Here is a 13,290-nt window from a genome sequence, read left to right on the forward strand (position 1 = left end):
TGGGGCTACGTTCAGCTAGACAGAGGGCAGGAAAAAAAAATACGTAGTAATAAACGACGCAGAATCAGCGAAAACAAAGGAAAAAAATTGACGTCGACGAAACATACTCCGCCATAAACACGTCGTGTGCGCGCGAAGCAGATGTCGAAAAAAAAAAGTCGGGAGTGAATCCGCGCGCAGTTTGCCCTGGGTGCCTCGACTGCGCGAACAGGTGGGACAGTGGGGTGTCGATCTCTCTTTGTTTTGCAAGGCTTGCGATGCCCCGCGCTCGGCTGTTTCGGCTTGTTTCTTGATCGCCGCTGCCGCTGCTGGCACGCACCGCCGTCGGCGGACAACGTCGCATTCGGAGCGCGATTTTTGTCGCCCTTGTTTTCGGCCATTCGACGCTGAGTGGGTCCCGTGCGTGGTTGTAGCGTGGCGGTGAAACTTTTGTGTCGCGAATTGCTACTGCGCGTGTGGTGAGTGTTTTATGTCGCGTGCCGCTCATCTGGTGACGACGACAGCTAGAGATCACTTTGAGCGAGTGCTGTAATATAGCGAAATGATATCCTCCCTGTGAGAGAAGCATTCGCTGGTTTCAAAGTGACTCGCTGCTGCATTCCTTGAAACGGACTTTTCGTTGCGAACTACCGGAGGCCCCGGGCTGCTATGACGCTCAGCTATTTCTGGGATGTTCTGCAGGTGAGCACCATCTCTGAATAGTCTCGAGGATTCCACCTCCTGGACCATATGTGAGAGCGTGTGCATTATTCGAACCAACATCGAGTTGACGCCGATAAAAATGCGGTACATAGCAGGGAGGTCCCGCAGCTTTGAATGTTGTGTCTCAATTTTTTGTTTGCTTTTGTAGATTACTCAACACTAAACATTTTTGTCTTCTCTTAACTTGCTTCACCCTCTTGCCACCTTTCCGTTTCTGTTGCTGAATATTTTACTGTGTTGCTTACCTGAAACTTATGCTGCGCGTGAGTGTAACCGACAAGTGGCCCCTGCTGTCTTATATTTTTTGATATATGAGGCCCTTCTTAGCCGCCTCCACTTGTTGTTACACACCCTTCTCCATCCCGCTGCCTCTGCGCGATGCGATTGCCATCTTTTCCCCAGGACGCGCTGCACCTCTTGAACGTGATCACATCTGGCGTATTTCATTCCACAGTCGGCACACACTCGAATACAGCTGTGCTCGCGTTAGAGGAGGTTCTGGTTCTAGCATTATTTTCTTCTTTTTTTACACTCGGAAAACGCTCGAAAGCGGCTCTCTTCGCATTACAGGAGACATTACTTTAGGAAAAAAATTATCCGTCTCTCGAAGAATACAGGCTTTTCACTTTACAGTCAGCCAAGCTCGAGGCAACCAAGTGTGAGCACAGAGCAGAACTCGACAACCCACGATTACCGAGTACCAGGCTCGCCGGCTTGTGCGTACAGCAGCGTTGCATCCGCAGCTGCCTTGCACATCCGTATAGAACTCGGGTAGGGAGGCCGGCTATCAATCTCAATAGCCGACGCGCAGCCTTTGTCGGCGACGAGGGAAGACAACAGTCGCAACTGTCTTTGCGCGTCTCTCCGCACATAAGCTGTCAACGGGCGCGTACGTGCGCCGTCGGCGGCGAGAAAAAGCAGCGGTCCGCCCCTGCGGCTGTCCCATCTTCCGCGCCGCTCCACCTCCCTTGTCTTTCCGATAGCCCCGAGTACTCCGCGCGCGTTTGCAGTCCATGCCGCTCGAGTGACCCCCGGGTGTATAAATATAAACAAGAGGGACGAATTCGGCCCGAGTGTATATACTATACGACCAGCCGTCATCCAATGAGCGGCGTCTCCTCTGATTGCCGCTGATCGCGTCGGCTGGCTGGAGGCGTCTGCTCGTCTTGCTCTTGGCGGCAGCGTTGCGCGCTGGGAATTTTGGTGACACGGCGGCAAACGCCGGGATTGCTGCTGGCGGCTGAAGCGTTGTGTTGCTCGTCGCTCCGGGGTGCCCCGTTGTGGAGAGGGCACTCGTCGCCGGGCTGTCAGCAGCGAGCTGCGTGCTCGCGGGCGGCTTTGGGCCTTTGTTGCCGGCTCGGTTTCGCGCACGCTGCGTCGCAGGCGGCTTGTTGACCGCTAATAAGGAAGTTCCGAATTGAGCCCTCCGCTGCTCTTGGCTCAGCCGCCTGATGGAGCTTGCTGGCTCGCTTGCTGGACGCTTTGCTGTTGTTAGTTATCTTCGTGGCGTATCGCCCTCGATGCGCTCTTACCCCCTCAGCCTCCTGCCTCCAATCTGCTGTCCGCTCGGGCACGAATGAATCTGGTACTTTCGCCCTCTCCCTCTCAACTGCCTGCTCTCTCGCTCTCTCTGTAATCTCGCGTAGTTGTTCACTCCCTTATTTTTCATTGGCTCTTTGAATGAAGTTGAAGTGAGTCGGATGCGTGGCGAACACTCCGCTCCAGATTGAGCTTCGGTTAAACAATGCTTCCGCTCGTTACGCTTAATCCCGCCGCGGGGAGGCGCGCCTTCTTGAAGGCTGCTGAAGCGGAGAATCGCACCACTCTGTGCCCTACGAGTGCAATTGAATGGAGCGGATTGAGACGCAGGTTCCGGTAGGATCCTGCAATCTTCAGAGCCCGTCTATGTGGCACCTGGAGCGGGCTGACCGACTTGCGGCACACTCGAGAAGGTTCTTGAAGCGGCCGCTTAGCTTCGCGCTAGCTGCGTGCTTGAGAGAATCCTTCACGAGACGCTTAGACCTAATTGTAGAGCAAACACAGAAACAGTTTTGCAGTTGGCAGTGCGTCGTTGAGCGGAGGAGTGGTGGAGACAAATATATTTTAAATGTCGAGAAATAGTTAAAGAATTTGCGAAAAATATCTTGGGCTCGGTATATATTTGTCCGCCCCTGCTCGCTTTAGCACACAAGCGGAAAGCTTCGCCTTCTCCTGCTTCAAAACAAGGATTGCATAAAAGAGCGCCAAATAGTGAGTAAAAGTACGCTGGCGAATTTCGAGAGCAATTGTGAGGTATCGGGCCCGTCTCCACCTTCAGCGGGAGGCCGATCGCCGTACCTTGTCGAGGCGAACCGAAGACCATTTATTTCCGCCTATGCGCCAGCAGCGCCGCCTGCTCTTCGCCCTGAACTTGCCCACGCTCGCGTCCAATAGCGCCACGTTTTTTCGCCTGTCTGTTCTTTTCTTCTGGAAACGCACTTCAGTTCTCTAAGCTTCACCTCTTGCGAGGAAGGGTGATGGCCGAGCACGAGGCAATGGCGAAATTATTCTGGGAGCCGTACAAAACGCGCCGTGCTCCTCCTCCACGCCGCTTCGACGGTGCTGCAGTTTTTGCCAGAACACCAAACGCAGGCTATAGCGCGGGCACCCGGCATTCAGTCCTGCTTGCTCTGCGCGCAAGGAAGTATATGGGGGCGCGAAGAGACGACGCCAGAACGAAAACAAATTGCGGCCGTCCTCACCCTCGGCGGCGCTTCTTCGGAGCTCGGATGGCACACCCGACCGCTCGCGAGGCTGTTCGGGGCGCCCCGGCAACAACAACACGCGCTCTCGCGCGTCTGTGGCCCGAAAAACCTTCGGCGCCCTCCTCGCTAGCTGGGGGCGCGGAAGACGCGACCGCTGAGCGCGGCCGTCGTGTTCCATTAAGGCTCGTCCGAGCTGCCATCTATCAAGCTGAGATAGATAGGCCCTTAAAACAAGCGACGGCTCAGCTTATGGGGCGAAAGGAGGCCGCGCGAGGCAAGGGCGAGGGTGCGTCTTCGTGCCTTGACAAGCGATACACAATAGCACGGCGGCGCCCGAAACGAGGCCTTTTATTCGCGTTGCTTCTCCCCTGCCTTGTAGCGCGCTGCTCTCCACAGAACCTTTCTTTCTTTCTTTCTTTCTTTCTTTCTTTCTTTCTTTCTTTCTTTTCTTTCTTTCTTTCTTTCTTTCTTTCTTTCTTTCTTTCTTTCATACCCCCTTCTATGCAATGAGCCGAGATGCGACACTTGTTGCCTTTTTAGTGCCCGTCTGCCGCCTTGTTGCCAGATCTGTTGCGGGAGTCTGTATGGTGCGACACGTTTATAGGATTAAGCTAGGCTAGTTCTGGGCTGAATACGTGACTGTATGTCAAAGTGCTTTCCAGGCTATGTGTATTTGTGTGCGCTGGTTTTCGCGAGGAACCGGGCATCACTTTGTTGGCAGAGCCTTGAGTGTCGCGTCAGAAAAAAGCCACTTGCCACCCGTCCCGTGTTTTCTGATCACTTTCTGAACGTATTTTCTGAACGAGAGAGAGTTCTGCAAACCGATGACTGAGGAAAGAAACATAGGAACGGTATGCTCGTTTCATTGGAGAACCGTGTGGTGCTCAGCTGCCGGAGTTCACTCTATATTTGCGGTATGGGGTCACATTAGCACACCTGATTCTCCATTGTGTCACGATGCTCCGTTAGAGTGTTGAAGCGGAGTGCAGTGAATGTTTTAGCGATGAAATGGAAGCTTTAGCACCAGGGTTGGAATATGGACTGTATGGGACGTACACTGCGTCATTTCAGATTTTTTTATTCTTCCGTACTGCTTCCCGCCAAGCGCTTGTCGGCCAAATCATTGCACATTTTTACTGGCATGCTAAATCATCCTTCAGAGTTAAAAAATAGCGGAAGGACATCACTCACTGCTTATACGTCTTCTACCAAACACACACCACGCACACAGAAAAAAAAAAAAAGTGCGCCGAAGCGGGTACTTGATTTCTTGCTTCTGACGTCACTAAAAACCGATTCTGGCTGGAGGATTCCTGTAGTGGGCGGCATGCCACGACTGGGGCAAAGCAACAGCTTTCTTGGCTACATCGAGGATCAGCTTCAGCACTGTTGCTTGTTTTTTCAATCTAAGTCTTCCTCCAGCGAAGTGGTAAGATTCTGTCCATGTCGCCGATTTTTCCGACTAAATTGCACCTCGAAAGATCGTTTATGCCACTACATTCTCCAATATTGCCAATTAATGGACCGGTCTTCCCCGCATTCGTTAGATGGTTGGTAGTCCAAGAAGAAATGAGCCAACGGACTGGCCTCTATCGCGGCAGTTGGCGCCGGTAGTCTTTCTTCTTCCCTGACAACCGGAGAAGTGGGGTAGTGGATGTAGCAGCAGTGCTCAGACGGCGGCAATTCTACTCTCTCACTGCGTGTCGCTGGCCACCTCAGCCCCCTTCAGCGGCTTGCCTTCTTTTCTGGTGTGCCACTCTCGTCTTGGGAGCCTTTCGTTGCTTGCCGCCGCTTCCTTGCGCCTAGCCGCCGTAGGTAGCGGCACTCGGTTTCCCACCTGTTGTTACCTGCTCTCCTCGTGAACCCCCCCAACCTTGCAAGCGTACTGTCCCCCACCCCCCGCTCCTTTCTGCTCCGGCCGGTTCCGTTCGTTCGTCCTGAGCAACGAGACAGCCTTTTCCGTGCACCAACACTTGAGTTTCGTTCTCTCTCTGCTTATTTCGTTCCCTCCCTGCCGGTGGGCCGGCGTTTTTAGACCTGCAGGCGGTGGGGTTCTCATTTTGGTTTCCTCTCGTCTCTTTTGTTGCTTCCTCCCAACCTCACATCGCTTTTCTTCCTAAATTACTTCTTTTTCGTCCCTACTATGCTTTTTCTTTCTCCCGTCAGTCTGCCTGTCGTCTGTACAGCGAGGGATAGCCGAGAGGAGCTCTGCGCGTCTCCCGGTGGAAGATGACAGAGTCGCCCGTCGTTCATTATACCCTCCGCACGCCCTTCAACGCAGCACTGTTGCTCACCCCCATGTGCGCTTCTTTTCCTAGACACTACTTTAGTGATTTTTTATTGCTTTCATTTATTGGTGCTGTTTGCGACCAGGCAGCTAGAAGAAAAAAAACTGCATGAACGCGCCTTGTGCCATCCCCCAGATCCTGCGCGCTTAGCGTCTCCTGCACATCATCTCTCGCTCATTAAGGCTTCTTTCCTCCCTCGCTTCTCGCGCGGGCTGCATTCGTCAAGCAGCGGCAGTTAACACGCGCTGGCTGTTGTCGCCTTGCAGGGCCACAAGTGTGTGTGTGTGTGTGTGTGTGTGTGTGTGTGTGTGTGTGTGTGTGTGTGTGTGTGTGTGTGTGTGTGTGTGTGTGTGTGTGTGTGTGTGTGTGTGTGTGTGTGTGTGTGTGTGTGTGTGTGTGTGTGTGTGTGTGTGTGTGTGTGTGTGTGTGTGTGTGTGTGTGTGTGTGTGTGTTTTGCGGAAGGTAAAAAAGAAGAAAAAGGAACGTAAGATGAAAAGAAAAACGCCCCAGGGATGATGACTCCATCCGTTATCGTTCGTGTACGACAACGCGCGACAGCTTTCCAAGATACGCGAGCCGTTCTTATTTCCACGTTGTTTCACTGGAAACAAAGACAAGGGAAGAAATGTATATACGAATCACAAGTTTTACGAACGGCACGGTCTGAGGGTAGGTGCGGCACTGTGGTAGAGGGGGGAGAGGACACAAGGTGTGAGGAGGGGACCTACGGTGGCAGGAGAACTTTGGCGCCGTACTGGCATCTTTTGGGAAAGCGGGCGGCTCCGCGCCCCTAATTACAGTGCTTATTTTCGGCTCGTTTGCGAACCTGGTTCTGCCGCGGCGAGCTCGCTTTTCGAAGTAACGGCTTTTCAGAAAACGCTCCTCTCCGGTCGGAAAGACGAGTCGTCTCTTGCTTGCTTGGCTTGGCGTCGCTGCGATAGCTCAACGCACATGGCGCCCTCCTGCTGAGCAAGAGCGGGTTCGGTACTGATCCGGAGTTCCCGGGTTCGAACCCGATCGCGGCGGCTGCGTTTATATGGAGGAAAAACGCTAAGGCGCCCGTGTGCTGTGCGATGTCAGTGCACGTTAAAGATCCCCAGGTGGTCGGAATTATTCCGGAGCCCTCCACTACGGCACCTCTCTCTTCCTTTCTTCTTTCACGCCCTCCTTTATCCCTTCCCTTACGGCGCGGTTCAGGTGTCCAACGATATATGAGACAGATACTGCGCCATTTCCTTTCCCCAAAAACCAATTATTATTATTAGAGCGGGTTCGGGTCGTGACCTGGGCAGCCGAAAGACGCGATATGCAAAAACGCCCTTGTACAGAAATCTGGGTGTATGCCAGATAACTTCAAATGGCCAGAGCCTATTGGAGGTCCTCCACTACGAAGTATCTCTTTAGTATAGCAGCTTTGAGACGCACAATTGTGCTAGTCATTATGATTAAATAGAGTTCTTTGTCTCCTAGCTTTTATAAACCGCATTTTGTTTTGCGTGTTTTGGTTTAGTCGCTGGCCTATAACTGATATATTGCGAAAACGTGTAACGTCATTGTTCGATTTCGAACGACGTTCGTTCAGTCTAACAATGATGAGGCCAAAGTAATACGAAGACAGGATTGCGGAATGCTTCCGTTAATTGTTCTTGTTGTCATTTGTATAAGGTCTGTATTCGGACCCGATGCGCATGCTCTGGCTGTGCCGACACGTTTAGTAGCTGTCCTACGAGCCGCATATCGGCGTAGTGATGACCGAAAACGCTTGTACGATTTGGCCTCAGGGACGACACATTACGGTAAGCTAAGCTTTATGCATATATTTCAACACACACACACACACACACACGCACACACACACACACACACACACACACACACACACACACACACACACACACACACACACACACACACACACACACACACACACACGCACGCACGCACACACACACACACACACACACACACACACACACACACACACACACACACACACACACACACACACACACACACACACACACACACACACACACACACACACACACACACACACACACACACACACACACTGCTGTTTATTCAGTTTAGCGTCGTTCATTCAGATCAATGGGGCGGCAGGCTCGAGCAGCTAGTTCACACACTCGAAGAGAGAATACGTGAGATACAAAAGTGCGGAATTGGGTATGTGTTTGTTGCATGCAGTTACAACGCGGGCGCACAACAGACGTGGAAGTTCGCCTCTCGAGACCAGATATGTCCAGCTGGGGTCGGTTTCTCTCGACAACTTGTCGACACGTGTCTTATCGCGGGCCGTCCTGCGTTCATTCGCAGTAGCAACGCGGCTGACCACTTGGGGCTGTTACCGAGGCAAGCTGCTTCCACGCGCAGAAACACCTGCGAGGGCACAAATTATCTCTCGTATCGCGGACATCCCACCATCGGCGTTATCAATGACACCAAAAAAGGATTGTGCAACGCTGCATGAATGGCTGCATGGAGCACACACAGCGAGGTCTCGCCGCGGAGCCCTGCCATGACGTGTGGGGGGCAGTGCGTACCTTCACTCTTTCCTTTTCCCTCTCCTAACTTCCCTTCCCCAGCCTCCATGTTTCCAGTGACAAACGCGCCGCGAGAGACCACGTCAGCGCGGTTGCCATCGCTCCTCCTGGAACAGCTATTCAATTCGCTCTGCGGGCGCACTCAGGCAACGCGCGAGCTCTGTACAGACAGAGTAGGGGAAAGGGTACCGAGTACGGAGAGGTGAGAGAGAGAGAGTCAGCAGATCCACGCAACTGCATAGAAGAAGCCCCCTGCTCGGACTGGGTCTTCGTCGACCGGTTTGTAGTCTATTAACCCTCATTAGGCGCAGTGGTCTCCGGCTGTTATCCCGCGTGTTCAGGAGGGACTCGACGCCGTCGTGGGCGCCACACTGCGGCTGCTGGAGGAGAATGCCCTTTCTTATTTAATTCCTCCCCCTCTCTCTCTCTATTTCTCTCTTTCCCACGCAGTTTGGTACTGAGCACCGTCGCGACTGCGGAGGTTCTTGGCGCTGCTTCGCGATAGCATCTGACTCCATTCAAGTTCTCTCTGGGGGTTCACTGATCGAGGGATTACCTGCGTTTTTGCTGCGCGGCTCTAGACAGGCAAAGTATAAAAAAGGATGATTTACATACTAACATGAGAGAGAGCGTTATCGGTCTTTAGAGAGACCCCGCGATTCAAACGTAACTGTCGCCGTGATTTGTTTTCAGCATCTGAGCTGACTGTTGGCTGTTTTTCACGCCATCCTCCCTATGCTCGTAGAGCCACCTAGCGGTCTATTCGTACGACTAGGGCATACGAAAGCATTAAGCGATAGCTAGAAGCTGACTTGTGTAGGCGCGAACAGTTGCTCACAAATTCTCTTCACAATGCTCAGCACTCCAAGTTGCCGCTCTGCTTACCAGTTCAGAGCTAAGTTTATTTAATTGCCAAGAACACAATAAATCGGATTAAACGCAAGACGAGGTCCCGTAGCATGACTGCATCGCGGTTGTTCAGCGAGTAAGGTAAAGCTTCGTGCTCCTTAGTAAGAGACTCGGAGTATGGCAATCAGCGCGAACTCCACGCAGTTTCAAATGGGGCATCAGCTTGCTCTTGTGTTTGGCATCAATTTCACAGCCCCGCCGCGGTGGCTCAGTGGTTAGGGCGCTCGACTACTGATCGGGAGTTCCCGGGTTCGAACCCGACCGCGGCGGCTGCGTTTTTATGGAGGAAAAACGCTAAGGCGCCCGTGTGCTGTGCGATGTCAGTGCACGTTAAAGACCCCCAGGTGGTCGAAATTATTCCAGAGCCCTCCACTACGGCACTTATTCCTCCTTTCTTCTTTCACTCCCTCCTTTATCCCTTCCCTTACGGCGCGGTTCAGGTGTCCAACGATATATGAGACAGATACTGCGCCATTTCCTTTCCCCCCCAAAAAACCAATTACTATTATTATTATTATCAATTTCACACGCTCGTTTCACATAAACATGTCTACGTGTACTGGTAATTTATTTGGAGGAGTCACTTTAGCTGTTCTTGCTTTCTAGCACCGTAATCACTGTTATTGACTCAGTTAATAAGCACTGCCTCGCATCGCGTTTTACTGTCTTCTTATTTATCAATACTCTATACACCTTTCCAACTTTACAATAGAGCAGTAATATGAGTTGATGGAAGTATCATGCAGGCACTCGCTTAAGTGTCACCTCTAGTAAAAAAAGAGAGAAACAGATCGGCTAGTGGTATCAAGGCACGTTCCACGCAACGCAACAACAAAAACGAACAGAATGAACTGAAGTAAGCGGAACGAAAGGGTACATTGACCTTTGTGCTATTTTTTTTTTCAGAAATTCGGTCACGGTTCAAGGAGCGACGCAACAAAATCTTCTGTAATTCCGACAAAAATGCGTTAGCGGACTACGGAGTTGACGCACCTCTTAATAATGCTCCACTTATTGGCAAATTATAAAAATCGGCTCCTAAGGTTTTATTCGCTCTCGACTGTGGCACGCCTTACAGCGAATAAGAAAAAAAGTAGCAGCACGCTGTCCGCCGTGGTCTGCTCATTTTAACTCCTTCTCCCTTCCCTCGAGCGCAGATCTAGCGAGCGCTGTAGAAACGCCAGCATTGCAACACAAACCCACTCGAGTGAATTTATGGCGGCTGGCCGTCCAGCCTCGCGGGCTTGATAAAACTCGGCAGCCGCGCTTGACTTCGCGGAAAAGCACTCGCACTAGCGGCATAGGCATAGGGCGGGAACTTAAAAAAAAAACAAAAAAAACTCCTGTTGCCCCGTCCGCGTGTACACGCGGTTTCTCATCTTGTCAAGTGTGCATATATATATATGCATAGCGCATGCGCGCCAGGCATCTCCCCTTATAGCGCGTGACCTTCTGGCCTTGTTTGGCTGGCGCAGTTAACGCCGTCGGTCGCGTCAGTTTATGAGGCCGCTCGCCGAACCGAATACAACGTAAATTATGCCCGGGCCTGAGTCTCGCTTCCCCCTTGCCATTATGGGCTTGCGTCATAGGGATGGTTTTACGTCAGCGAATCCTTTAACTGCATCGCAGACAAGGGAATGGGGGGTCGATACTTTTTCTGGAGCACCTCTTATGATGGGGTGATTTCAACTGAATAATACTGACCGAAAAACAGAAGTTTCATCACATGTTTTATAGCGAGCATTCGTTCTAATTTCATTCTAGAAAAAAAATGAGTAAAACAAAGAAATAGAGCCAGTTACGCAAACCTCATGTAAGTTCTCCTAAAAGGATGCTTGCGTCCTTCGCTTCGTTTGACGTCGCAGCTGATCCTTTCTGGCGATTCCGGATCCCCCTTAGATTAATCGCCATCACCACCGCGAGCCCCACCTGGCTCGGAGATCCAAGCCGGTGGGCCATCAGCTGCCGCGAAGGCCCCTCCGAAAGCTGCGGGGCTGACGCATGCAGTGAAGTTTTTTTAACGATCGCGCGCACCCGAATCCAAGGAACGCGTTTTTCAGCCAAAAAGAAGGCGGAGGATCGGGAGGGGGGGTCTCCGAAGAAAAACCGTACGCAAGGGGGGAGGAGGGAGGCTGGAAAAATTCGAGCCACCACGCACTGAACTTATCGCGAGCATAGGACACGGCGCGGTTTTCGCCCATAGTAGCACGAGTTGGCGCTAGTAAAGGAGGCGGCGGCGGCTTATGCGCCACGCACAGATGTGCGTGAACACGCGAGCTCCCCCCGCAGAATAGGAACGTGTCCACTCACGCACGCACGCACCGCTAACACACACCCTGCCAGCGTGGTATTGGCCCTGAATGGTGGAAAACGGCTGGGCCGGCGGGCGCTGCAGGTGTTGTTCCCACGGTCCGGGGTGAAAGGTCGCACGCCGCCGTCTCGGTCCCCTTCCCGCTTCTTCCCTCTCGCCTTTCACTCTCTCCTGCACCACTGCGCCACCGGCTGTCTTGCAGCCGCTGGTGTCTCCCGCCTTGCGGGCTACGGCATGGGCGGGTGCAGCCAGCGTGCAGAGGGAGAAGGAGGGTATACACGCGGGGGTACTCTCATCTGGGTTCATCTCCGACCTCCCTCCTTCGGGGAGAATCTGCTTCATCTCACATTGAAATTTTGTTTTTTTTTCGCACGTCCTTCCAGCCAGAATCTGCCCCTGTTTACGTCAACTCGTGTACGACGACGGCCCTGAAGAAATACGCGTGGGAATGGAGATTGGCGAGGCCCGCGTTTGAGAAATTCGCGCAGGCATGCGGTCTCTTTGACTGCGGTGGCGTTGTTCTTCGCAATTTGTAAGCTGCATTTTTAGGGGGGGAAAATACAAAAATAATATGACGAAGGTTCGATGAAATGCATCGAAAAGCAAGCGCATGCGTTTAACAGCGGGAACATACCAGCGAGTTTCCCGTCTCCAGCGTCTGCTATGAATGTGTAACAGAAGCGCCGGTCTCAATATAATAGTCAGTGCAGCTTGTTACTGCCAGAATGTCGTTGAGTTATACATAGTTAATTTGCACCGATGTCATTACGGGTACCATGTTTCGGACCAGAAAGCGCTGCGAGAACCTGGGCGTTTGCTAATCCGCTTATCGAAACCTGCTCCGGCGTACACTGCGCATGCCAGCCACTGCGCCCATGGACGGCGCCCGTGAATTCACCTGAAAATCATATTTTACATGGATTGCAAGTGAGGTCGCTAGTGCTGCTTATGAGCCATGACTGGTACTAACAACCGCAGTGGTGGCACGAGCTCAGCAAAATAGGGGCAGATAGTGAACGGCCGTCGTAGGGAATTCGGTGCACCGAATATCCTTCGGTTATGCGCGGGAAAAATTAAAGAAAGCGTGTGTGTGTGGGGGAGGGAGGGGGGGCGCAGTGAGCGCGTTCGTACACGCTCAAGATAATTTCAATCTCATAGGCGATCGCACGTGCAACAAAAGGTGAATGTGTGGCATCGGCAAGGTTTACGGGCATTGCAGTCTGTCTAGAACCACTCGTATGGATCACGGAGATGCCCTGTCTAGCCCACTCCTTTCTACCTTATATCCAGCCAGTAAGAGCAAGTACCATTCACTCGCCGACAAACGAGCGCTCGTTATGGAGCGAAATTCACGGTACCTGCTTTGTTCATTTGTTCCGCACTCAATATGAAGCAGAAAATGCGATCACCGTGTAAAGCGAGTAAGAAAAAAAAAAAGAGCAGCGAGCGGGAAAAGTGGAGAGTGTATACGGGAGAATGGGGAAGGAATGGGCTGGAATGAAAGGGCGTCACTTTCCACGGTCGCCGGCAAAACCCACTCTGCACGCTTCTTGTCTACGGAACGGGCTTTGTACGCTCGCTTCAGTGAGAAAGGAAAGAATGGAGAAAGCGGCTTGCTTGCCTTTTTATTTATTTGCCCCCTGCACTCCCCTCTTTCTCTCGCCCCTTTTTTCTTTCTTCACCTTTTCATTCCCTGTCCGCAGACAGACCCTTAAGCTGCGCCCCCCCCCCCCCTTTTTTTTTCCTTGCGTGTGCTCCTGTTTGCTCGCGGTCGC

At 52.3% G+C, this 13,290-nt stretch overlaps 1 protein-coding gene and 1 non-coding gene across 2 annotated transcripts in view; both read left to right on the forward strand.

Annotated features, from left to right (window-relative positions):
- Positions 1-217: 217 nt before the first annotated feature.
- The window catches only part of LOC144136366 (transforming protein p54/c-ets-1-like), a 131,296-nt gene continuing 118,223 nt past the window's right edge, over positions 218-13,290 (forward strand). Inside the window, 1 exon segment of the mRNA XM_077668637.1 lies at positions 218-681. Within this exon segment, the coding sequence (XP_077524763.1) occupies positions 649-681 (33 nt within the window). The 5' untranslated portion in view covers positions 218-648.
- TRNAS-ACU (transfer RNA serine (anticodon ACU)) lies at positions 9,402-9,473 on the forward strand. The gene has a single exon. It is a non-coding gene; the product is annotated as a tRNA-Ser (tRNA).

This window comes from Amblyomma americanum, chromosome 6, assembly GCF_052857255.1.
Source record: "Amblyomma americanum isolate KBUSLIRL-KWMA chromosome 6, ASM5285725v1, whole genome shotgun sequence".
NCBI classification, from domain to species: Eukaryota; Metazoa; Arthropoda; class Arachnida; order Ixodida; family Ixodidae; genus Amblyomma; species Amblyomma americanum.